This window comes from Balaenoptera ricei, chromosome 14, assembly GCF_028023285.1.
Source record: "Balaenoptera ricei isolate mBalRic1 chromosome 14, mBalRic1.hap2, whole genome shotgun sequence".
NCBI lineage: Eukaryota > Metazoa > Chordata > Mammalia > Artiodactyla > Balaenopteridae > Balaenoptera > Balaenoptera ricei.
Genome location: NC_082652.1, coordinates 42,840,408 through 42,866,839, shown reverse-complemented (window position 1 = coordinate 42,866,839; position 26,432 = coordinate 42,840,408). Strand labels below are relative to the sequence as shown.

Here is a 26,432-nt window from a genome sequence, read left to right as displayed (position 1 = left end):
TTTTCATTGTCATTTATCTCTAGGGATTTTTTTGATTTCCTCTTTGATTTCTTCAGTGATGCATTGGTCCTCTAGTAACATTGTTTAGCCTCCATGTGTGTGTGGTTTTTACAGTTTTTTTTCTGTAATTGATTTCTAATCTCAGAGCATTGTGGTTGGAAAAGATGCTTGACGTGATTTCAATTTTCTTAAATTTATCGAGGCTTGATTTGTGACCCAAGATGTGATCTATCCTGGAGAATGTTCCGTGTGCACTTGAGAAGTGTATTCTGCTGCTTTTGGATGGAATTTCCTATAAATATCAATTAAGTCTATCTGGTCTAATGTGCCATTTAATGCTTGTGTTTCCTTATTAGTTTTCTGTCTGGATGATTTACACATTGGCATAAGTGGGGTGTTAAAGTCTCCCACTGTTATTGTTTCCCCTTTTATGCCTGTTAGCATTTGCCTTATATATTGAGGTGCTCCTATGTTGGGTGCATATATATATTTACAATTGTTATATCTTCTTCTTGGATTGATCCCTTGATCATTATGTAGTGTCCTTCCTTGTCTCTTGTAACAGTCTTTATCTTAAAGTTTATTTTGTCTGATATGAGTATTGCTACTCCAGCTTTGTTTTGATTTGCATTTGCATGGAATATCTTTTTCCATCCCCTCACTTTCAGTCTGTATGTGTCCCTAGGTCTGAAGTGGGTCTCTTGTAGACAGCATATATATGGGTCTTGTTTTTGTATCCATTCAGCCAGTCTGTATCTTTCAGTTGGAGCATTTAATCCATTTACATTTAAGGTAATCATCGATATGTATGCTCCTATTGCCATTTTCTTAATTGTTTTGGGCTTGTTTTTGTAGGTCTTTTTTCTTCCCTTCCTCTTTTGTTCTCTTCTCTTGTGTTTCCCTCCTAGAGAAGTTCCTTTAGCATTTGTTGCAAAGCTGGTCTGGTGGTGCTGAATTCTCTTAGCTTTTGCTTGTCTGTAAAGCTTTTGATTTCTCCGTTGAATCTGAATGACAGCCTTGCTGGGTAGAATATTCTTCATTGCAGGTTTTTCCCGTTCATCACTTTAAATATATCATGCCACTCCCTTCTGGCCTGCAGAGTTTCTGCTGAAAAATCAGCTGATAACCTTATGGGGATTCCCTTGTATATTATTTGTTGCTTTTCCCTTGTTGCTTTTAATATTTTTCTTTGTTTTTAATTTTTGTTAGAAAAATATGGAATGCTATGAATTTGCATGTAATCCTTGAGCAGGGGCCACATTAATCTTCACTGTATCGTTCCAATTTTAGTATATGTACTGCCAAAGTGAGCACTTAATATGGATCATAGACTCAAATGTAAAACTATAAACTCTTAAAAAAAAAAAGGAGAAAATTTTTGGGATCTAGCCAAAGAGTTCTTTGACTTGACACCAAAAACATGAACCATAAAAAGGAAAAAAATTATAAATTTGGCCTCATTACAATTACAAACTTTTGCTCTGTGGATGTCCATGTGAAGAGGATGAAAAGACAAGGTACAGAGTGAGAGAAAATATTTGCAAACCACTTAACTGACAAAGTACCAGAATCTAGAATACATAAAGAACTGTCAAAACTCAACAGTAAAAAAACTAAACAGTCTAGTTAGAAAATGGACAAAAGACATGAAAGACATTTCATGAAGAAGATATACAGATGGCAAATAAGCACATGAAAATATGTTCAACATTATTAGCCATTAATGGCTAATTTAATTAAAACCACACTTAGGTATCACTACACACTTATCAGAATGGCTAAAATGAAAGACAGTAACACCAAATGCTGGCAAGGATGTGTAGAAACTGGATCACTAACATATTGCTGGTAGGAATGTAAAATGGTACAGCCACTCTGGGAAACAATTTGGCGGCTTCTTGTAAAACATGCAATTACCATACAATCTAGTAATTGTACACTTGGGAGATTTATATCAGAGAAATAAAAACTTACGTTCATACAAAAGCCTGCTATGAATGCAGCTTTATTCATAACAGCTCCAAACTGGAAACAACTCAAATGTTCTCCAACACATGAATAGTTAAACACTGTGGTACATCCATACCATGGAACACTACTTGCAATAATATGCAACAACTTGGATGAATCTCAAGGGAAGAAACCAAATTCCAAAAGGTTGCATATTGTATGATGCCATTTAAATAACCTTTTGAAGTTAAAACAAATCAACCTCAACTTTCTCTCCAGGCTTTTTCTCACCAACATTTAAACGTATGCTGAAGTCTCTCTTATCTTAAACAAAATCGTAAAGACCACTTAAGTTCAATTCTGCCTCTCTCTCTCAACTTCAAGGCCAAATACTGTCATCAACTCTCAGCTTGTAGTAACCTGCTTTCTACCCCACTCCTCCCAGTGTTTAGCCAAGGTAGACTACACATAGGGTCATTAAGGTCCCTTGAGGTTGCAGTCTACCCTAGTCTACATAGTCTAAATTTTGTCTTCTCTAGTGAAGAAGAGTACTCAAGAATACTCATTTACTTGACCTTCAACGTAGGTTTTAAGCAAGGGAGAGAAAGGATACGCTTCAAAATACCGATAACTATCTCCAGCCCAGATCAATATCCTGAGTTCCAAATGTGTACATTCAGCTGCCTCACCGTCTCTGTGGATCAGGAATCCGGACACAGTTTAGCAAAGTTCTCTGGCTCAGGGTCTCTCACAAAGCTGCAACCAAGTTGTCCCCCAGGACTGCACTCATCTCAAGGTTCATGGGGGAGAATCCATTTACAAGTTCACTCGCATGGTTTTTAACAAGATTCAGTTCCTTGTGGATTGTTGGACTAAGGACCTCAGTTCCATACTGGGTTTTGCTCCACACTGGGTTTTTAACAGAAGCTTCCCTCAGTTCCTTGCTACATAGGACCCTCCAAATGACAAATCACAACATGCCAACTGTGTTCCACCAGAGTAAACAAATGAGAGGGTGAGTGAGGATGAACAAGACGCAAGTCACCATCTGTAACCTAATATCTGAAGTGATGGTCCATCACTTTTGCCTATCCCATTCCTTAGAAGCAAGTCACTAGGTTCAGCCTACATCCAGGGGAGAGGGTTACTTAAGGGCATGAACACCAGAAGGTGGGGATCATTAGAGGCCATTTTAGAGGCTGCCTACTACAGATTCTATAAGCATCTCAATCTCAAAAAGTCCAAACCTCAGTTATCTTCTCCTCATACTTAGTGCTTCATATTCCCTAAAAAAGTGGCAGTGCCATATACTAAGAGGCTAAATCCAGAAATGGAGGCACCCTCTCTAACTCCTCCCTCTTCAGTACCTCCTCTTCTCCTTCCCCCACCCCCAGTACCAGCCAAATAATCATCAAATGTATCAACTATGCTGCTTAAGTTTCTCCAGAATCTGCCTTATTTCCATTTTTGCCCCAACCCTAGTGAGAACTATTATCATCTTTCATCTAGACTACTTCCATAGACTCCTATGTGGTCTCCCTGCTTCCAGTCTTGATTTCATCTAATCCACTGACCACGATGCAGTCTGAGAAGTCTTTGAAAAATAAGAATATGAAGAAAAAAGAAAAGAAAATCTGAATGTGGCATTCCTCTACTTAAAACCTGTATTAGTAGGGAACATTTCTCACTAGGCAAACCAAGACAACACAGAGATGGATTAGGGACAAAAGGATCTAGGGACTATAATACTTACTTCTGCATATCAGCCTTCCTGCTCTCTTGATGCAGAGAGGCTTTATCTGTACAGAAAAAAAGATGGCCACCAGCAACCTTGGACTCATATCCCAACAGTTCTCCCAGAGGAAAAAAGCTACCACTATCTCTAGCTAGAAAAGTCCTGAGGATGGACTTATATTGGCCAGATTTCTGTCACTTGCTCATCGCAGGAGGACAGAAACTATGAATGATCCTGCTCGGGTCATGTGAGTACCTCTTTGGTGGGACAAATGCAGTCTGTTATTAGAAAGACAGAATGGCAGTAGTCACATCAAAACCCTTCAAGGCTTCTTATTCCTTTAAAAGTATTCCGTGATCTGGCTCCTGTATCTAGTTTCATCTCTTCCCATTTTTCCACTGCTTCAGCAATCCTGAATGCCTTCCAGTTTGTGAACCATAGTCATATTTTCCTGCTTGGTCTTCCCATATGCTATTTCTTTTGTCTAAAATACTCTTCTCTTTCCCCCTCCACTTTTTCACCTGGCTAACTTTCATCTTTCAGGTGTCTACTTAAATATTACATACTTCTTCATGGGGACCTAACACCTAGAGTTCCCACAATGCCTCATATTCTCCCATTATGATACTCAGATAGGCCTTGTTAGGACTATCTACTCATAGTCATCTAACGTTCCTGCAAGAGAGTAAGCTCTCTGAGGCCATTGACTGAGTCTGTTTTGTCCACTGTGAAATCCTAGGACCTAGCACCACATTTGGCAGATGTAAGCGTTCAACAAAAATGTCTTGAAATAATAAATGAAAGTGCTAGAAGAACTACAGATCAAATTGAAGAAAAAGGAGAAAACAAAGGGATAGTAAAGAATAATACCTACCATTTATTAAGTACTTGCTGTGAACCAGACACTGTGCAAGATGCTGAACATGTATTATTGCCTCATTCATTTATCACATCAACACTATGAAGCAGGCACTATTTCGAGGCCTATTTTACTGTTAAAAAAAACCCTGAAGCTTAGAGAAGTTAATTGCTTTACATGATACATATCTAGCTTCCACACTCATGATGTTTTTTTTTTTTTTTTTAAAGAAATTCACGTTCTTTTATTTATTTATTTATTTATTTATGACTGTGTTGGGTCTTCGTTTCTGTGCGAGGGCCCTCTCCAGTCGCGGCAAGCGGGGACCACTCTTCATCGCGGTGCGCGGGCCTCTCACCATCGCGGTCTCTCTTGTTGCGGAGCACAGGCTCCAGACGCACAGGCTCAGCAATTGTGGCTCACGGGCCCAGTCGCTCCGCGGCATGTGGGATCCTCCCAGACCAGGGCTCGAACCCGTGTCCCCTGCATCGGCAGGCAGACTCTCAACCACTGTGCCACGAGGGAAGCCCCACACACTCATGATGTTGACAGATAAGTAATATACAAAATTTATGAAATAAATTGCATGGTGCAATGCAAAGAGCAGAGGCTTTGGAACTAGAAAAACTTAAGTGAGAATACGGGCTCTATCACTTTCTAGTTGGGTACCTTCACCAAGCTATGAAAGCATCCTAATCATGATTTCCACATACATTAAAAAGGGGATTAAATACTGTTCCTAACGTTAGATAATGTACATGAAATACATGGTATAAAATAGGTATTACTTAAATGGTAGTTTACTTCCTTGCCAGTTCATCCACTATATATCTTGCAGTAGAAGCACAAAAGGAATTACACCATCTAGATTCTCAAAGATCTTACTAACCAGTTGGTATGAGAAGACTATTAAGAATACCTGAAGTTAAAGAGAATATGAGGCTAAATAGTAAATACACTGCTCTGTGGTACAGATGATAAATTCAGAAGAAGAAAGAGATCCATGATGACTGGACTGGATCAGAGACAGGGCCACAAAGGAAAGAAATGTGCAGACGACTCTTAGAGGATAAGTAAGATGGAGAGTGACAGAGAGGTGTTTTCCACTCTCCCCACCTACAAGGCAGAAGCATATATTGGTAAAACCATGAAACTGCTCCCTTAATTAAAGAGTGTGGATGTGGATCGTGGAAGACTTTCATGGCCAGACTGTGGAGCTGAGATTTGATAAAATAGGAAATATGGAGCTAATAACATTTCGGGGTCAGGGAAAGGACAGAATGAGGAAGGATAATAAATCTTAACTTTTTCATGGGAATATTGTGAAGGATTCATTTTTTTCTTCCCTAAAAAGAAAGTATTACCTCTTTGAAATGTTATTCAAACATATTTTTCATTTATATAATAGGGAACTAAAGCAAAAAGAAAACAGGCCTCTTGCCTCACTTCATGCTGTAAGATAATCATCAAGAAAGAAGCAGAACCCAAGGACTCTAATTGTGGCCCATATAACTTTTTGTATTACCAAATAATATCGTATCTACATACTGGTCACAACTGGCCAACCTCAGCTTATTTATAACTCATCATATCAACTGTCATTTATAGACGGAATATTTTGTGACATATTTTAATAAACAATGCCATTATAAACTTTACCCCACGTAAAAGGTCATAGTGCCCTCAAGGAAACACAATGAATAACTCCATACAAAGATGCAAATTATAATTTCAGAATCCTGAGACAAAACTGTCTCATCCTTCCAATGTGTCTTTAAAAATGCCCACTATAGGTATTTTTATATCCTTACCCTTTTACAGTTCATTACAAAGGAGCCATCAATCAGTTCTATAGCATTCTTAAAACATTTTAAATGGCCAATGCGGTTTCTTATTACACCTCAGTCTTCTCCCATTACTCCCTTTATTTTAGGTTCTAAAACTCGGGCATTATTTTCTAACCATATGCTTCATGGAATGCTGGGGATTATATAATTTTTGTTTTTATCAAAATGGTACCCTTTTGGTTTAAGCTACATCAGGCTTTTCTTAAATTTACAATTCCAAAAGAATTACTTACAAAACAGAAGTAAAACTAGAGGGCCCAATTAAATAGAAAAATACTTTAAAAAATGATAAGAGTCTTTCTAGTGTTATTTTTTTTACCACTTTACATTTGATAGATTTATGATAAAAGTGAATTAATTCCTTTCATAACTAAGTTGGTATGGAAAGTGAGAGAAAATACAGATACTACTAGAATTAGAAATGCACTGCGTATTGTCATTGTCTCAATTTCCAAGATACACAACAAACATGCTCATGAAATTTGAAAGATTTAAAAAAAATTGGATCCTCCTGAATTCAAAGGCTAGGATCTGGACGATTTGGGGTAATATATCTTTGGTCACCAGGGCACTTTTGTCCTTTTAAATTTTTATAAATCACCAAGATTATTAAATATAATTAAAACTTGGCAGGAGCATTACTGCTGCCCTGAATATTTTAAAGTTTTTCAGAAATGTGGGTATATCAATTTAAAGGAGGGTATAATCTCTCAAGGAATTCCAGTATTATTTAAAAACCAAACCAAGGGCTTCCCTGGTGGCGCAGTGGTTGAGAGTCTGCCTGCTAATGCAGGGGACGCGGGTTCGAGCCCTGGTCTGGGAAGATCCCACATGCCGCGGAGCGACTAGGCCCGTGAGCCACAATTACTGAGCCTGCGCGTCTGGAGCCTGTGCTCCGCAACAAGAGAGGCCGCGATAGTGAGAGGCCCGCGCACTGCGATGAAGAGTGGCCCCCACTTGCCGCAACTAGAGAAAGCCCTCGCACAGAAACGAAGACCCAACACAGCCATAAATAAATAAATAAATAAATAAATTAAAAAAAACAAAAACAAAAAAAACCAAACCAAAAGAAGTGGAAATGGCAAAAGAGCAGAGATTCTTGGGCTTAAAACCTCTAGAAGGCTGCTAAATATTCAGGAGTAAATTTTTGGACAATTATTTTTAAAAGGTGAAAGTGTTGGAGTAGATTAGCATTTTCAACCGTTCCCTCAACAAAGATTTAATTTTACATCGATTTAAGCCACATTTCAGGGACAGCCATGTTTGATTTTTGATTTTTACTGTAATTATTACTTTTCCATGTGTCTGCCAAATCCTGAGGAAGTGGGGAGTGTGCATTCAGGCAGGCTGTTACAGGCTGAAAGAAGTCTTTTCTTTCCTGTCAGACACAGCATTAATATCTCTTCTACAGTCAAGGCTACAACACACACACACACACACACACGTACACACACCCTAGTTAAACGTTTACAGCGACTGTTAAAGGCAGTTGCACAACGGAAACCTATGAAATCTACCAACTTTTAACTCCACCGCTTCCATCCCACATTTCAGAACAGCAACTCCCTCAATAAAGGAAGGAGGCAATTTTCACACGTGGGAGACTCTTTTCTTGTCCCCCTACACTGAGTGATGCGCTGGGGCAGCGGGATAAGGAAGGCCTGACACAGGGCAGGGACCGGTGGTCAAGAAGAGTTGCTCGCTCACCACGGTGGATCCTTTCTGTACCGCTTCCTGGGCATATTCCACTTGGAATAGGTGTCCGTCCGGGGAGAAGACAGTGATTGCCCGGTCATACTGAGACGCCATCGGCGCAGGGCTACCGCAATATCCGCTGTGAGTTCCACGCTGCCTCAGTCGAGGGGGCAGAGAAGTCACACCTGTGGTCACATGCTACCCGGAAGTGCTTGCGCATGCTCAAGACGCCATCGGAAGTGATCATGGGGACAGCTCAGGGGGTCCTCGTGGCCTTCCGCTGGTTCGAGGCTGTGCCTGCGAGTCGACTGTGTTCCTCTGCTATCCTTAGTGCCTGGCGCGTGTGTCCCAATTTTCCCACGCTGGTGTTGCTCCAGGAGTGGGGTTGTTAAAATGACCCTAAAAGATTAGGGCTTAATAGTGAGAACTTCAAAGATCAGGTGTTTTTGTTTTCGCAAACCTATTAGAGAACCAGTGGTAAGTTAATTTTCAACCTCTTATTTTTGGATTCAAATTCTAAAATGTCCTTCTCTCTCTTTCTCTTCCCCTCCATCCTTCGTTATCTTACATTATTTTAACCCAAAGAAATAAGTTATAATTTTCGAATTTTCATTTGTCCTTGCGCTTGCTCGCGCTCTTTCTCTCTTTTCATTTCTTTCATCCATTTCTGCCTTGTGATCAAAATAGAGCAAATGAGCGAATAGTCCATCAAACTAATGCTAATGATAGGAATTAAGATAATACTATTTTAACCAAAGAAATTTTCTAAAAGCCCAAATTATGCTAACTTGAAAGATATCTGCAAATTTAACTGTTGTAGAAAGTCTGTATAATCTGGTACAACATTACTACCTGTGAAACAACTCTTGTCTCTTTGTCCTCATCAATAAAATGCGAATATTTAAAAATTGGTAGAAAAGTGTTCGTCTGAGGTTTAATGTATTTATAGGTATAAATAACTTAAAATGGTGCCTAGTGGATAGTAATAGCCAGGTAAGTTTAAGTATTGTTATTACTTTCCATGTTTGTTGTTTTCCATCGGGGAGGATCTGAAGCTTGGTGAAACCAACCTTAACTAAAAAAAGAAAAAAGCCTACCCACAAAAGAGGAGAACTCTATACCCTCAATTCCAAATACTTAATTCAGAGTTTTAGTTGACTACTAAAAGCAGTTTGTATTTAGCCCCCCATGCCCCCCATCTTTTTTTTAATATTAGAAACTCTTGAAAAGTCTGGTTTTACTAAAAAAGAAAAAAATTCCTAACCAAACCAATTCACTCTAACGTTTCAAGAGTTTCTGAAATTTACAACGTTATGGTAAACCAACATTTGCAAGAAGCTGTTATTTAAGAAGTGTCTTGCTGTCATTGTTGAATAATATGATTTTTTTCTTTTTCTTTTTACATGATTATAGATCACAAGAAATTTCAAAAATAGTGCAGAGAGGTCCCCTGTACCTTTCACCCAGCTTCCCCCAATGGTAATATTTTAACATAACTATAGTACAATATCAAAACCAGGAAAATGACATTGATGCAAACTTATTCAGCTTTAACCAGTTTTACATGTACTCATTTGTGTATGTGTACATAGTTCTATGCAATTTATCATGTGTAGATTGGTATACGCACTACCACAATCAAATACAGAACTGTTCCGTGACCATAAAGGTCCCTTGTGCTGTTCACTTACAGTCATACCCATCCTACTCCCCTCCCCCAACCCTGGAAACCACAAATCTGTCCTTCATCTCTATAATTTTGTCGTTTCAAAAATTTTATATAAATAAAATCATACAGTATGTAACTTTTTGTGACATTTTATTTTAAGATAATTGTAGATTCACAGGAAGTTACGATGATAATACAGAATGGTCTCTTGTACCCTTCACTTAGTTAACCCAATATGTTACATTTTATTGACTATAGTACAATATCAGAACCAGGAAATTGATGTTGGTAGAAAATATGTATATAGCTTTGACTGAAAGACATTTTGCAAGTGTTATGATGTATTTTAGCATTTATTTCACAAATATGATAGCATTAAAATGTTGACAAGGATTAATTGACACATTTGGGATTCACATTGACACTGCAGCTTAACAGTGTGGCTTTGGGTAGGTATATTTCACTTCACAGAAAACTAGTTTCCTGATCTGTAAAACAAGGGTAATAATACTTACTTCATAAGCTTGTTGTGAAGAGCAAATGACATAATGTGTTATTGCACATAGGGCAGTGCCTGACACAGATAAGCACTTGAAAAATGTTAACTATTGTTATTAATCACTGAGTTAACTAAAAAGTTAAGATTATTCTGTAAGAGAGAAATTAGGAAAGTAAAAATGTAGCATGAACCCATTTATATATTTTTAACATGTATATATATATAAATATACATTTGTAAATATACAGAAAAAAAAAAAAGAGTGAAAGAACATACACCAATTTGACAAAAGTGGTTTTCTTTGCAGGAGGCCAGGGATTGGAAAGAGAATGGGGAGACATGGTAAGGAAAGAGAAGTTACTGTTCTAAACTTTATGTGTATATCTGTATTATTTAAAAATTTTTACAGCAAGCATAGTTTATACTTAAACAATAAAAACAACATTGAGAAAGTTTAATGCTTAGAGGCTTCCAGCAATGACAGCCTTGATGGTTTGAGCCAAATATCCTATTGAGAACAATTAGAAATATTGAACAAAATATTTTTTAAAAAATATGTATGCTGACTGCAACTAGGGTTTGTGGTGCCAAGATTCAGAGAAGGAAAACTTGTAGAGTTTTAGCATCTTCCCTTGGAGGTATTTGCCTATTTCCAAAGCACTCACTAGATGAGAAGTAAAGGAGACCTCTGATAAACAAAAACTGGAGTTCAAAGTCTGTCAGGGTATAGAGGTCATGAAAAACACCTAGGCTTTTGTTTGGGACTCAGGGGGCCACAGCCCCGAAGTAAGAGTGAAACAAAAATAGACCTGTTCTCACAGGGACTAACACTGAGCTTTGAATCATCTCAATCCATGATTAGAATAAAGCAGTGTTTCTCAGACTGTGGTTCAGAGATCTTGGAGGTACCCAGAAACCTTTCAAGGGATTCACAGTGTCAAGCCTATAGTGATAACACTAAAACAGTATTTGCCCTTTCACCGTGTGGATATTTACATTCACAGTGCAAAAGAAATGGGTAAAACTGCTAGAGCCTTAGAATAAATCAAGGCAGTAGTACCAAACCGTGCTAGTAAACATTGTATTTTTTACCACTAAGCACCTATGGAAAAAAATGCCAATTTTATTTTAGATTATCATTGAATAAGCAGTAAATTATTAATTTTATTAAATCTTGTCTCTTGAGTACCTGTCTTTTTAATATTCAGAATGACATAATGGGCAGTACTCATAAAGCACCTCTGCTGCCTTCAAAGTAAGATAGTTAGCTTGAGAAAAAGCACTTTTTAAAATATTTGAGTTGCTAACTGAACCAGCCCCCTTTCTTGTGGAACACCATTTATACTTGAAAGAATGACTGACACACTGTGGTTATTCAGAGTTATAATTTGGGCAGGCATTTCTTGAAAATGAACAAAATTAGCCTGTCATTTCAAAAAAACAACAGTATGTGTTTCAAAAGATAAAATTCAAGCTTTTAAGCAAAAATTAGAATTTTGGAAGACTTGTATACATCACCATGAACTTGACAACTTTCCCATAATTAAAAACTTTACCAGGACTTCCCTGGTGGCGCAGTGGTTAAGAATCCGCCTGCCAATTCAGGGGACACGGGTTTGATCCCTGGTCCGGGAGGATCCCACATGGCCACAGAGCAACTAAGCCCCAGCGCCACAACTACTGAGCCTGTGCTCTAGAGCCCGCGAGCCACAACTACTGAGCCCATGTACCGCAACTACTGAAGCCCATGTGCCTAGAGCCCACGCTCCACAACAAGAGAAACCACCACAAGGAGAAGCCCACACACCGCAATGAAGAGTAGCCCCCGCTTGCCACAACTAGAGAAAGCCCGCATGCAGCAACGAAGACCCAGTGCAGCCATAAATAAGTAAATAAATAAAATTTATTAGGAAAAAAGACATTCAAATTGCTGTAGACCAATGGATTTTAATGTAATAATCAAAGTTCACTCATAGGATTCTAAATTGTGTTTCAACCAACTTTAAGAAACTATCACCTTCTGAGCACTGGTCTAGTATCAAAGGAGACCCAATGATTGAAATTCACTGAATGATTGATGTGCAGTGATTTAAAAAGGCTATAAAAAATACTCCTCTATTTTCTAATATGTATGTTTGTGAGTTTTTTCTCTATATTTCAACCAAAATAACATATTGCAACAGTTTGCATGTAGAAAGAGATATAAGAATCCAACTATATTTTATTAAGCCAGACATGAATGAGATTTACAATCTCATTCTTCTCACTAATTTTTCAAATTTGGGAAAATATAGTTTTTTTAATAGAAGTATATAAAACATATCAATATGTAATGAGTTTAATATTTTAAATGAATTAATAAGTAAAATGTTTTAATTTCTTATAGGATCAATATTGGTAGATATAACCCCCATAAACAAAAGCTCTTTGAGATCTTCAATAATTTTTAAGAGGGTAAAGTGTTCCTAAGGCCAAAAAGTTGGGAAGCACTGGGATAAAGCTTTGCTAGTGCCCCTAGATGATTAGCTACCTGCCAGAAGCAAAAGTAAATCCTTTGTAGAGGAGGATAAGATCATGCAGAAGCTCAAATAATTACTACACTTTCTCATTTGCAATATCATGTACTCAATCAAAAATAACCGGGCACACACAAAAAATGGTGTGACCAAAGAACAAGAGAAACAGCAGACAATATAGGATCTAGATAATGGAGTTATCAGATGCAGATTTTTAAAACAAATAAGATAAATATGTTCAAGGGGTTAAAGACAAGATCAAGATTTTCAGCAGGGATTAGAACTATCAATAAAGCACATATTGGAAATTGTAGAAATGAAAACTAAATTAACTACATTAATTGAGATTAAGAGTTCAGTAAATGGATTTAAAATCAGAGTAGATATAGTTGAAGAGAGAAGTGGAGAACTAGAAGATAGTTTTATATGTATATAAAATCTCCATATATTGGAAATTCAGAGTTTTCTCTGTGAATTACTAGTAAGAATGATTAAAAATAAAAACTAATGGATGCACCGAAAAAGAAAAATACAAAAAAACCCCCTCCATATCAAAGCAGAGAGAGGTAAAAGGATAGAGAACACTGAAAAAGAATTTAAAACATTTTGGATATGCTGAAAAACCTAATGTTTGTATAGTTTCAGTACCAGAACAATAGCAGATAGAAAAATAGGGCAGAAACATGTAAAGATAGTTTGTTTAGAAATTTTCAAAACTGACAAAAGAATCAAGCAACAGATTCAGGAAAAACTATTAACAACAAGCAGGATAAATGAAAGAAATTCAGCTTAGAAAACCCATAATAAACCTGCATGTATGTATTGGCCACTTCATTACTGTGAAGTCTTTAAATCTTTTGTCCATTTCTGTTAATAGGGTTGTTTGTCTTCTTACTGAGTTGTAAGGGTTCTTTAAATATTCTAGATACAGATTCTTTGTTTTCATACATTTTCTCATGAAGTATAGCTTGCCTTTACATTTTCTTACAATCCTTTGAAGAGCAGATTTTTTAATTTTATTGAAATCCAATTTATCAATCTTTCTCTTATGCTTCTTGCTTTTGGTTATGTCTAAGAAATATTTAATCTAAGGTCATGAAGATTTTCTCCAATTTTTTGTTTCAGAAATTTTATAGTTTTATTTTTTACGTTTAGGTCCACAATCTCTTTCAAGTTAACTTTTGTGTCTATGTGAGGAAAAGGTCAAAGTTCATTTTTTAAAACATGGATTGTTGTTCCAAAACAATCTTTTCTCTGTTGAATTACCTTGGCATCTGTATTAGTTTCCTATAGCTGCCATAATAAATTCCCACAAACCTGGTGGCTTAAAACAGAAATTTATTCTGTCACAATTCTGGAGGCCAGAAGGCTGAAATCATGGTGTCTACAGGACTGCACTATAATATTATGCTATTATTTTTCTTTTATAGAAAATATACAATAAATGTGATTGATAATTTAGCTTAGTATATAATTAGGATAGTAGTTTGTAACATATTGAATAACATCAATATTTTAGTGCACATTGCGTAATTCAACCATAAATGTTAGATGGGGAATAAACATTGTATTAGTTTCCTATTGCTACAAATTATCACAAACTTACAGCTTAAAACAACACAAATTTATTACTTTACAGTTTTAGAGGTCAGATGTCCAAAAGGGTCTCACTGGGCTATAATTAAGGTGTCAGCAGGGTTTTGTTACTTCTGGAGGCTCTAGGGGAGAATCTGCTTCCTTGCCTTTTCCAGCATCTCGAGGTCACCCACATTCCTTGGCTTATGACCCCCTTCTATCTTCAAAACCAGCAATGTCCAGTCAATTCTTTCTCAAGATGCCATCTGTCTGATTACGACTCTTCAGCCTCACTGTTCTCCTTTTAGGGATATCTGTGATTACACTGGGCTCACTCAAATAATTCAGGTTAATCTTTGTATTTTAAGGTCAGCTGGTAAACCACTTTAATTCCATCTGGAAACTTAATTCCATGTTGCCATGTAACCTATCATATTCACAGGTTCTGAAGATTGGGAAGTAGTCATCTTTGTGAGGATGAAATTATGGTGCCTATCATATCCATTCATAGGGAAAGTAGCTATGAATTCATAGGGAAATTATAAATCCTATGAATTGTGAAGTAGTTCAACAGTTATTATATTCTTTTACTGAAGGTAAAGTAACTGCACATCATGGACAAGGTCAGGAAACATGTTAAACAGGAAAAAAAATCATATGATCTCTAAATTATTGCCAGAAACTATCTCAAGGGTAGACTGCACTACCAAGTATTTTGGACCATTTCTAGTCTTGAAGTATGTATTTCTCTTCTTATTAGGTTATTAAGTACAAATTTTATCCTTGTTTAGTAATTTACAATATCACGTGTTTTTGCATATTTTACCTGTTAAAATTGACACAATCTTAAAGAATCTAAGGTAAGACTATCACTTAGCACAGTGGCTGTGCATAATAAATGCTAACTAAATGATTAACAACTTATTATTTCTAATAGCCTTTTAAATAGGGCGGCTGTTTTTCAGAAAGGTGAATGAGATACAGAAATGCCCTGTGCAGTATCATGCCACAGGTGGACGAACTGGGAACTCCAAACTTGGGCATCCATCACAGTGAGTTACGATTGCATAGAGCTTCCCATAGAAAGTAATTTTTTTGAAGCAATACTTTCTTATAACATTAAATCCCCAAATATAATTGATTCAGCTCCTTCTTAATTCATTAAATATTTGATACTATAAGAAGAAATGGAAATGCGCCAGAGATGCTAAGTTATAGTCTACTTTGAATGAAATCTTTTGGAGTATTGAAAATAAAGTCTTTTATGAAGAATTGGGAAAGATGATTTGTTCTTGCCTGGAATAATGATTATATATATAGATGTATGCTCTTCGCCTTATAGTCTTGAAATCTGTGGAAGCCACAACTCAAAATGACTCATCAAATGCCATGGTGACAGTGAGCAGAGAAATATTTTGAAAGATATTACCTGAGGGGTTTTGCTCTGAGCCCAATTACAAGCAGACAGGCTTGGTCTGTGCCTTCCCAATGTATTATAAGAATTTATGGCAGCACTGGGGCTTAAAATATCAGCTAATTTGATAGTACAGAGATTCTACTAATTATAAAACAGTAAGTATTAAAGAAATGTTTGTATGAAAGTAATCTCAATTATCTGCAAATTCATGATTTTTTTGTGGATTAAGGTAATTTTAATGCCATGATTATATAGTTTCACTAAATATTGAGCGTATTCCTACAGCACTTCAAGCTATCACTTCAGTGAAATACATTTAAGGAATACAGATTCATGTAAAACAAATAAAAAATTGAAGCATATTTGAAAATCAAGCATGGATAATTTCCTTATTACCTTTTTTTGCTTAAGTGTACCTACGTTCATTAGTGTGAATAATCAACATTTAATTGTTCATCCAGATTATTTTATTTACTCTGAGCTATTGTATATTCTAAAAAACCTTTCACATCTTCATTATGTGATCTCAATTCCTTTTTCAGATGTCTCAACCCAAGAACAATTTAAATAATGGGACTGATTTTTCTGGTTGGGGAGATGGTTGCCTGGGTAGCTCATTTTTAAGTTCCCAGGGTCATTTATCAAACTTGGGCCAACTGCCCATATTCATTCTCTGTTTTATCCTTAACTAAATGCTGAGGACTCTATTCTTTTCTTTCCAGCTCTGCTACCACTCAATCTGTACCCTGGGATTCCTCTCTCTTAATGGCGAAGTGAGACAGGATTTACTAGATGCTTCTATCTTTTTTCTAACTCAGGGCTTTTACAGGTACAAAGACTCCAAAATTCTAAGAAAGTTCCTCCAGGCTACAACGTTCCTTATCACTTTCTGAATTTTTCCACTTTTCCAGGTCAAGCTGACTGATTGGTTTACAATGGACGCTTAAGAGTAAGATAAAGTCCCTTTTAAAAAGTGTCTTCTCGGGCTTCCCTGGTGGCGCAGTGGTTGAGAATCTGCCTGCCAATGCAGGGGACACAGGTTCGAGCCCTGGTCTGGGAAGATCCCACATGCCACAGAGCAACTGGGCCCATGAGCCACAACTACTGAGCCTGCGCATCTGGAGCCTGTGCTCCACAACAAGAGAGGCCGCGACAGTGAGAGGCCAGCGCACCGCGATGAAGAGTGGCCCCTGCTTGCCACAACTAGAGAGAGCCCTCGCACAGAAATGAAGACCCAACACAGCCATAAATAAATAAATTAAAAAAAAAAAAAGTGTCTTCTCTTGGGGAGACCATTTGTATTTTTGGATGGATCTTTACACCAGTGCTACCCCTCTGATTTCATGTGATGGACACATAGAAAATACTGGTATTTTTATGGCACACATGGTATCAGAGAAAACTGTGGTCCATGCCTAGAGGCTCGGGGTGCCCTAGGCTCTACCGTGCTACTCTGAAGGAATAAACACCTTAAGCAGATCTCTTACCTATTCGCAGTTGATTTCCTTTCCTGCTGCTGGGAAACTGTAATTTAGACAAAAAACGTACCCATCTCTGGGTACCTCCTTGGAATAGGAGTCCCCTTGGCACATTTTTTTTTTCTGGGATATAGTAATTCAGACAGTGTTCCTACTGGTTCATGTCGTTCTTCTAAAATTTCCGTGCTATCTGCCTAGCAGACAGAACTGGAGCAGTTAAGAGTATTTATTTCTCCTACTGAAATATTGTTCTTAACTACTAAGGCACGTTTGTGTAAACATCAAGACAAGATGATGGCAGCCAGGCTTTCATCTTGAAAGACTTAGTGATGGATTTTGTTTCTCTTCTGAATTCAATAGGTTTTCTAAATTGATGTGTTACATTATGTCCAAATATACCAGAGTATTTTTGTCAAGGCTTAGGGTAGTGAAAGACAATTACATTCCTAAGAGTAACTACTATTTGTAGGAGTACGAATCATCTTCCTTTTATTCTTAGGATGGCTTGAGCCTTTTCATCCTTTAGGCCTCAGTTTAAATATAACCGAGGGGACTTCCCACCCTAATCCACACGAGTGCCTCTGTCACTCTCTCTCAGTCCCCTGTTTGCTAGTCTCTTAGTACTTTAATTTTTTTTTTTAGCTGTGCCATGTGGCATGTGGGATCTTATTTCCCCAACCAGGAATAGAACCCGTGCCCCTTGCAGTGGAAGGGCAGAATCCTCACTACTGGACCACCAGGGAAGTCCCTCTTAGTACTTTACATACGTACATATTTGTTTATTTGTTTCTGGTCTCTCAACCCTATCACAGCTGTATCCTAGGTGCCTAGCATAAAGCCTAGCACATAAAATGCACCCGAATTTGCTGAATGAACGAAACTCATGACCTTTTTGTGAAGAGCATTTATTTGAAACATAAATTTTAAAATATTAAATTTTCCTTTATTTTTTCCGATTTAGTTTATACATAAACTGAGGGATTGTTTTTTGATCCTCATTAATGTTGGGTGACACTTTATATAAACTTTTCCTTTGTGTTACATGGAAGTCTAAATTTACACCATAATAGTAAACCCCACACCAACACATTACACACATTTGCCCATGTCCCTTACAAAATTTGAAAGCTATGGCTTTTTGCCTCACACTGATTGGAAGCCTGGTAGCTTGGGCCTAATTTACAAGCCACTAAATATTGCAAAAGAAAAGAGCAAGGGTGCCCTATTTCAAAAGTTAATTCCGAAGATGCAAGTCAAATGAAATCGACCCACATTTCTGCCAAGGGTTTATCCTAAGAGGTGAACTCTTCAACTCTGGCCTTTCCAGCCAACTTGGCCGACTGCCCCCAAGTGCAGGACACAGCTTTCGTTTCCCGATTTTGGGTCGCGCTTACTTTCCAATTGTTAAGAACGACTGTGTGTGCGCGAGGGACCGTGGACTCGGAGGTGCGCACTTGGGGCGTAGCCGAGCCGTTCAAACCAGCGAATCCGCGTTCCCCTCATCCTCCCAACTCTGTCTCATCTTGGCAGATGCCCCACGGGTTTGCACGAACTCCCGGGTCCTGGCCTCCCTCCTCCCATCTCCGGGGTACCCGGACAGCTCGGGGAGGCCACTTCTTCCCCGGAGGGGGTAAGGATGAACTTGGAAAAACTGAACTGGGTCTACAGCAGAGCGCCGAAACGCACCCGGGGAGACGCTCCAGTGCGCGGAGAGGGAGGAAAGCGGCCCCGCGCGAAAGGGGCGGGCCGGCTCAGGCGCTCGCATTTCCTGTGACTGGGGCTGCCCTAGCCGCTCCCTCTCCCGCGGCGGCGGGACCATTTCCTGAATCGCTGAAACGGAGGGAGGGCTGGGGCGCGGCCCTACCACAAGCGCAGAGGGCTGGGGGGTGGCGGGGAAGGAAAGGTGGAGGAACGGGAGGGCGATCAAGAGCAGGGAAGTTCTGCCGGGGCTGTGGTTCCAAAGTACCGCGCAGAAACTGGACTAATATGGGCCAGAGTTCCCCGTCCAGGCTGGGCCGGCCGGCTGCCCGTCGGGCGCTGGAGCATCCCCCCTCCCCGCGTTCTCGACGTGGTTCGGCCCGAGAGGCCGGCGTCTTTCCCCCAGTTTGCTGTTCACCCGGAGCGCTCGGGACTTGCCGATAGTGGTGACGGCGGCAACATGTCCGTGGCGTTCGCGGCCCCGAGGCAGCGCGGCAAGGGGGAGATCACTCCCGCTGCGATTCAGAAGGTGAAACCGCGCGGGGTCGGAGATGCCAGGCCCGGCCAGCGTTTGGGAGGGACCCGGGGGCCGGGCCGGGAGTCGGCCGGGCTGGGGGCGGAGGCGGGCCTGCTGGGAGGCGGGTGGGTGTGGGAACCCGAGCCGCGGGCTGCGCCCGAGTGGGTGGCGGAAGGGGGCGAACCGGTTCTCTCGCGGAGTTCTGCGCGCGTTTGGGCTCCTTCCTACAGGCACAAAAGCCCGAGCAACTGGCGCCCGATTTCTCTAGGGATGGGGCGGCGTTCGCGCGGCGGGGCGCGTGCGCCCGGCGGTGGCGGCCGCGCGGGGAAGGGCTGTTTTCCGCGGCTCGCGCCCCGCGCGTTGCCCCGGAGTTACTTTGGCGTCGCCCCGCCCCGCGCGCCGCGGTGGCTCAGTGCAGACCCCACCTAGGGTCGCCGGCGGGCCGAGGGGAAGCCGGAGCGTTACTCTCTCCCCGCTCAGAGCTGCAAACTCCGGCCGAGTTGGGGAGCTCTCACCAGAACTTGGGGGACGCGGCAGGGAACCTTAGTCGAGGCTCAGGGGCGGACGAGGGAGAACCCTCTGGATTTCGGGGTTCACTCGGAGTCCCTCCTCCCTTCCGGATCCACCCCTTACCCCTTTACAGCTGCAGCGAATACTCATTGAGCGCCTATTGCAGGCGCCGAGGCTGCAGTGGTGAGCATGGTCTCTGCCTTCACGGAGCTTACAGTCGAGTAGTGGAGACGGTCTGATCCTCGTGACCAATTGCAGAAGTAGTGATAAATACACAGGGAGCTGTGCTGTCGTTGCTGTTACTTGCCAGTTGGGGACACAAAGGTTCTTTATTCTGTACCCCTTGTTGCCTATGAACAAGGCAGCGTTCTGAGTTTTAGTTAACCAGACTTTGAAAAGTTACTTGCAGACTTTTGCAGTTTACCTTAAATATTTCGGTTTTGTCTTATGCACCGGAACAAAGGTGAAAATTGAAGAGAAGTCAGCTTTTAGTACCACTCAGGATACCATTGTACGCCCGGTAGATTATGTTAATTGGCTTCTGTTGACTCTCAGGTTCTTTGTAGTGTGGCATTTGACATTTGCCCAACTGTTGCTTTATTTTTATGAACAAACCGGCTTGGCAGTGCCTGAAAATGCAGTGCTTTTCGTGTAGCGTACTGGGCTAAGTCTGCGGCCTGGCAAACGGCTCCAAGTACACACAGGCAAAACGTGTTTCTGGAAGGCTTCGCTTTTTATTTTTGGACTGTAGAAAAGTTGAGTTTTTCTTTTTTTTTTTCTGTAAAGAGTTTTTCTTACATACATCTTAAGATATTTATCATGCGTGATTAATTCAGGAGATGCTGATCAGTTAAAGATTTCATCCTCATCTGAGGAGAGAAAAAGGATTCCAAATTAAGTGCCTCATTCTATAGTGTGAGGGACTGATGTTAGGTATGAGACAAATATTCTAATGGTGAAGTTTATTAGGTTGAAGAATCCGAGAAGATAGGTTGTGAAATCGTTAGATTGGAGATTGTATTAACACATTTTAAAGACAAATTTTTTGGCATCTGATGATTAAGAAGAAAACTACATTTTTTAGAAGAGCATGTTAATATTTTTTTCCAGCGATATGAATCATATGCACAATATTTTTTTCTGCATATGATTCATATGCAGAAAAAAAGTCATACTGTTCAATGAGTTTTCGTGTTTAACTAAAAGAATTACATTAAATTAGTGAGAAAGAGTGGTTATGGTATTATACTTCATGCTTTCATTGAATCCTGGAAGGGTGGGGCAGTTTTAGGAGGAACATCTACTCCTGTCACTTGATAAATCTGAGACCCTGAAATCTTAAGTGGTTTGCACAGGATAGCAAAGCTGGCACTAAAACTAACTGGCCCTTTAGTTGCTACATCAGTGCTTTTTCCTCAGTGCCACTTTTCTTAGATGAATTATTTAACCCTTAAAGCCAGTTTTGCTTTGAATTGTTATAAGATGATAGTATGATAAATTGATATGCTTCTTATTTTTAAACTTTTGGGACAGTTAAATTATAAGGTGGGCTCATAGAGTCTGCGATAAATATTACAGTATTTACCTAGAAATTACTGTCATTGATTATTGCATATTTGGAGAATCATAAAACCATGCTGTATAAAACTTGGAAACTAGCCAGCTATCCCCTTAAGCCTCCTGAGCTGAAGTTTTCATGAGCTTATTCTGGATAAGGACAGATTTTTTTTTCACTAAGACAAAGCATTACAGTGATGCAAAGCCAACTTGGACTCTTAACTTTTAGTCTTTTTTGTTTGTTTTTTTTTTTTGGCTGTACTCCGCGGCTTGGGAGCTCTTAGTTCCCCTGCCAGGGATTGAACCCATGCTCTCTGCAGTGGAAGCTCAGAGTCCTAACCACTGGACCATCAGGAAATTCCCTCTTAACTTTTAGTCTTAGTAGGCTAAAACTTCTATTTCAGATAGTAGAGGTAATTAAATGTTTGAACAGAAAAGAAACTCCAAATTTTCTGTGCTGAGCTTCAGGTAATAATTCAGAGGGAGAATAATTGAAATAGAAATATTAGGGAATTCCCTGGTGGTCCAATGGTTAAGACTCCACGCTTCCACTGCAGGGGGCGCGGGTTCGATCCCTGGTCAGGGAATAAGATCCTGCAAGCCGGGCGGCACTGCCAAAAAAAAAAAAAATTAAAAAATGTTGATTAAACATGATTAACATTCCAAAGGTATAAAATAAGATCCTTTGTGCTGAGCTATATAGTATGTATAAAAAAAGACCTGTGTGGATTCAGTTCCTGTAGAGATAAATGTTTCTAGAAATCTGAATTTTTTATTAATTTTACTTGTTGCACTAGATTTACAATAAACTTTTTCTCATTTCATTTCAGATGTTGGATGAAAATAACCATCTTATTCAGTGTATAATGGACTATCAGAATAAAGGAAAGACCTCAGAGTGTTCTCAGTAAGATTGATATGAATTTTTTTTGTATTTCTTTTTCTGTGTTAGTTAGTTTTTTACTTTTCTTTTTAAGAACAGCTTTATTGAGATATAATTCACATACCATATAATTCACCTGTTTTAAAGTGTACAATTCAGTGGTTTTTAGTATATTCATAGAGTTGTACTATTACTTTAATCAATTTTAGAACATTTTCATCATTCCCAAAAGAAACCGTATCCCATTAGCAGTCACTCCCCATTCTCACCTCCCAATCCCACACCCCCTGTTAACCACTAATTTGTTTTCTGTTTGTGTAGATTTGCTTATTGTGGACACTTCATATTAATGGATTCATTCAATACATGGGTTTTTTTTGACCGACTTCTTTCCCTTAGCATAGTGTTTTCAGGATTCATCCATGTTGAAGCTTGTATCAGTATTTCCTTCCTTTTTATTGCTGAATAATCTTCCATGGGTATACCACATTTTATTTATTCATCAGTGATGTTGTTTGGGTTGGTTCCAATTCTTGACTATGATGAATAATGCTGCTGTGAACATGCGTGTACAATTTTTTGTGTGACTTTTCTTGATTTTTTATAAAAAAAATTTGTTCTTTGGGATGGAGTGGATATCAGTGTTTTTCTAATACTTCTTATCCTGCATTATAAAATAAGGACTCCAAATTTGCATAGTCTGATTTGTGGAAAAGTTAGATCTTCACATTTATAAGGTATTTAGTTACATCCATGTACAGTTGACTCTTGAACAACATGGGTTTAAACTACACAGGTGTACTTCCATATGGATTTTTTCCAGTAAAGATGTACTGCAGTGCTACATGATCTGCGGTTGGTTGAATATGTGGATGTGGAACCATGGATACTGGGGGCAGACTGTAGAGTTATACTCAGATTTTCAACTGCGCCGGGCGCAGTCCCTCCTACCACTGTGTTCAAAGGTCACCTGTATGTGATTGAGAATGCAAAGTTTATGTCTAGTAGAGAACTGATTATCACTCATAAGAACCGAACTTCTTACTTTGAAGTGATGATGTGTCTGAAGTAAACAGTATCCCCTAATAGAATCTGGTATAGTGGAACAAATTGAATATTTTATCAAAAGTCTCTAGAACAACACTATCAGTAGGAATATATTGGGAGCCACATAAGTAATTCTACATTTGCTAGTAGGCACATTAAACCAGTAAAAAGAAACATATGAAATTAATTTTTATAATATATTTTATTTAACTCACTGTTTCTAAAATAATATCTCTTCAATATGTAATCAGTATAAAAATACTAATGAGTTATTTTCGTTCTTTTGTTTCATAATAAGTCTTCGAAATCCATTGTGCATCTTACCCTACTAACACGTCATTTTGTACCAGCCACAAGTTCAGTGTGTCTAGTGGCTACCGTATTGGACAACTCAGCTCTGAATATTTTACTCTCACCATTGTTTTGGGACACATCTATCTTTCCTAGACATCTCATTGGTCTGCTCTCAGGAAGATTTTTTCAGCAACCCTGGCTCTTTCTCTGCGTGGCTGTCATGCTGTGCTGGTCGCCTGCTATCATCCGATTAACTCGTTACCTAGTTTTGAGTCCCTCTCCATGACTTTGTCTCTTTCCCCTTTGTTTAAAATTGTTTTTGAATTAAGAAAATTATAAACCATAAAAGTTTGTAGTCGCTTTTTTACTTCTCACTCTTATATCTCTCTTCTCTCCACAGAGGTAATTACTTACAATGGTTTAGTACCTATCTTTCAAAACATTTTTCTGTGCATTTACAAATATGTGCTCACATTTATATAAACACATTTAGACAGATATTTTAGTTTTCATAGATTAGGGTTTTCTAAATGGAATGGCTGGGTCAAAGACGGTTCTAAATCTCCAAATTACCCTGCAAGGAGAGTGTATTGGTTTGCTTTCCTCCCACTAGGTTTCAGAGTCCTGGTTTTCAACCACATCTGCCAGCAACGGATACTGGCCATCTTTTAAAATTTTTTTACACATCTGGTTGGTGAAAAGTGGTATCTCTTTCTAAAACTTTTTATTTTTAAATAATTTCACTCTTATAAAAAAGTTTCAAAGATAGTAGAAGAAATTACTGTATACCCTTCACTGAAATGCCTCAAATGTTAACATATTAGTCCACTATGTCATTCACTTCTTCCCCATGTCGTTTTTCTGAAATATTTGAGAAAAAAGTTGCAGGCATGATTCTCTCTTACCTTTATAACATCCATCTGTATTTCATAAAAACAAGCACAAATTCTTAGAGTCTAATTGTTGAAATCAAGAATTCAGGGACTTTCCTGGTGCTCCAGTGATTAAATACTGTTATCAAATTTTCAGACCTTTCAAAAATTTTGCCAATTGTCCCGTTAGTGTATTTTTTCAGTTCCATGATCCAGTGCAGGATCAGATGTTATATTTAAGTCTGTGTCTTCAGAATGCTTTAATCTGGAACTGTTCTTCAGTTTTTCTGTTATCTTTCATGATGTTGACATTGTTGAAGAGTACAGACCAGTTGTTGTGTGATATGTCCCTCATTTTGGGTTGACTGGTGTTTCTCCTTGATTAGACTCATGTTATACACTTTTGGCAGGAGTACCACAGACATGATGTTGTGTCCTTCTCAGTGCATCCTCAGTAGCCGTGTGATAGCAGTTTGTCCCAATATTCATGGTAACCTTGGCTACTTTATTAAGGTGGTGCCTGCCAGGATCTCTACTGTAAAGTTACTATTTCTTCCTTTGTTATTTCTGTGTATGTGTTGGGGAGATACCTTGAGACACACATAACCCTGTTTCTTAGCCTATTTCCACACATTTGTTTTAACATCCACCAGTGATTCTTGACTAAAACAGTTATTACTGTGGCAGTTGCCAAAAGGTGACTGAACCCATCTTTCCTCTACAGTTATTTGGAATCCTACTGTAAGGAACAAATTTCCCAGCCCCTGTCCCATTCATTCATTCATTGATTTATATCTGAATGAACTTATGGATTCTTACTGTATTCTCTGGGTTTTAATTTGTTAGTCTATTATTTATTTATTTTCTTTTTCAAATTGTCCCAGATGTTGGCCACTGGGAGCCCCTCATGCTGGCTTCTTGACTTGTCTCTATTATTTTTTGAGCATTTAAAAAATTTCTTGTATGACAAAATGTTCCAGGCTCCTCTTGTACTTTTTTCTGCCCCAGTCTGGAATCATTTCTCCAAGCCCTAGTTCTTTTTTTTGAGAATAATATTTAGAAATTAAGATCTGGATGCTAGGATATCTTAATTTCTAATCACTTGTGCATTTTGCATTTTATGTGACCATTGCCACTTCTTTTATGTATATTTTCTTTGATGAATCTTGTCTGTTTATATGTGAAAATTTCTTTTAAGAAATTACAACTGTGGATAATCATCAGTGGTTAGAAGATCACTACCTCAAGTCAGCCATGGATTGATAACAACTGAGAGGCACTGATTAGAATAATTATTTTCACTTACGGCTTTTTTTTTTCTTCTTTTTACTACCTTCATCCAGCTCCTCCTCTCCCCCACCCCCCCACCTCTGGTAACTACAAATCTGATCTCTCTTTGAGTTTGTCTGTCTGTTTTTGTTATTCTTTTTTTGGGGGCTGTGCTGTGCAGCATGTGGGATCTTAGTTTCCTGACCAGGGCTCGAACCCGTGTCCCCTGCATTGGCAGGCAGATTCTCAACCACTGCGCCACGAGGGAAGCCCCTGTCTGTTTGTTTTTGAAGTATAACTGACCTACATCACTATGCTAGTTCCTGGTGCACAACATAGTGATTTGACATTTCTATATGTTACAAAATGATCACCACACCTCTGGTGTTTTAAAATGCCAGGTAAAGCCACGGGCATAGGACTGGTTCAATTTCCTGTAGGCCCTAGCAGTACGTGACAGGGATAAGACGTGTTCAGGTGTAGAACCCACTCTTCCAACTTGTCGGCAAAAGTTTATACTGTCTTATTCTTTATAGTCTTAGCTT

At 38.9% G+C, this 26,432-nt stretch overlaps 2 protein-coding genes and 1 non-coding gene across 5 annotated transcripts in view; 1 reads left to right on the top strand and 2 right to left on the bottom strand.

Moving 5' to 3' along the window:
- Positions 1 to 8,200, bottom strand: part of PSMA8 (proteasome 20S subunit alpha 8) — a 29,519-nt gene extending 21,319 nt beyond the window's left edge. Inside the window, exon 1 of the mRNA XM_059894568.1 lies at positions 8,099 to 8,200. Coding sequence (XP_059750551.1) covers positions 8,099 to 8,200 — 102 coding nt within the window. The remainder of the gene's footprint in view (positions 1 to 8,098) is intronic.
- LOC132348307 (U6 spliceosomal RNA) lies at positions 1,210 to 1,314 on the bottom strand. Its single transcript, XR_009497431.1, has one exon. It is a non-coding gene; the product is annotated as a U6 spliceosomal RNA (small nuclear RNA).
- An 11,093-nt stretch (positions 8,201 to 19,293) lies between the features above and the next one.
- Positions 19,294 to 26,432, top strand: part of SS18 (SS18 subunit of BAF chromatin remodeling complex) — an 83,255-nt gene continuing 76,116 nt past the window's right edge. Inside the window, exons 1-2 of one of the 3 annotated variants that reach the window (XM_059894390.1) lie at positions 19,294 to 19,467; positions 22,353 to 22,429. In XM_059894390.1, coding sequence (XP_059750373.1) covers positions 19,399 to 19,467; positions 22,353 to 22,429 — 146 coding nt within the window. In that variant the 5' untranslated portion in view covers positions 19,294 to 19,398. The remainder of the gene's footprint in view (positions 19,468 to 22,352; positions 22,430 to 26,432) is intronic. The other 2 variants (XM_059894391.1, XM_059894389.1) reach the window with 2 other exon arrangements.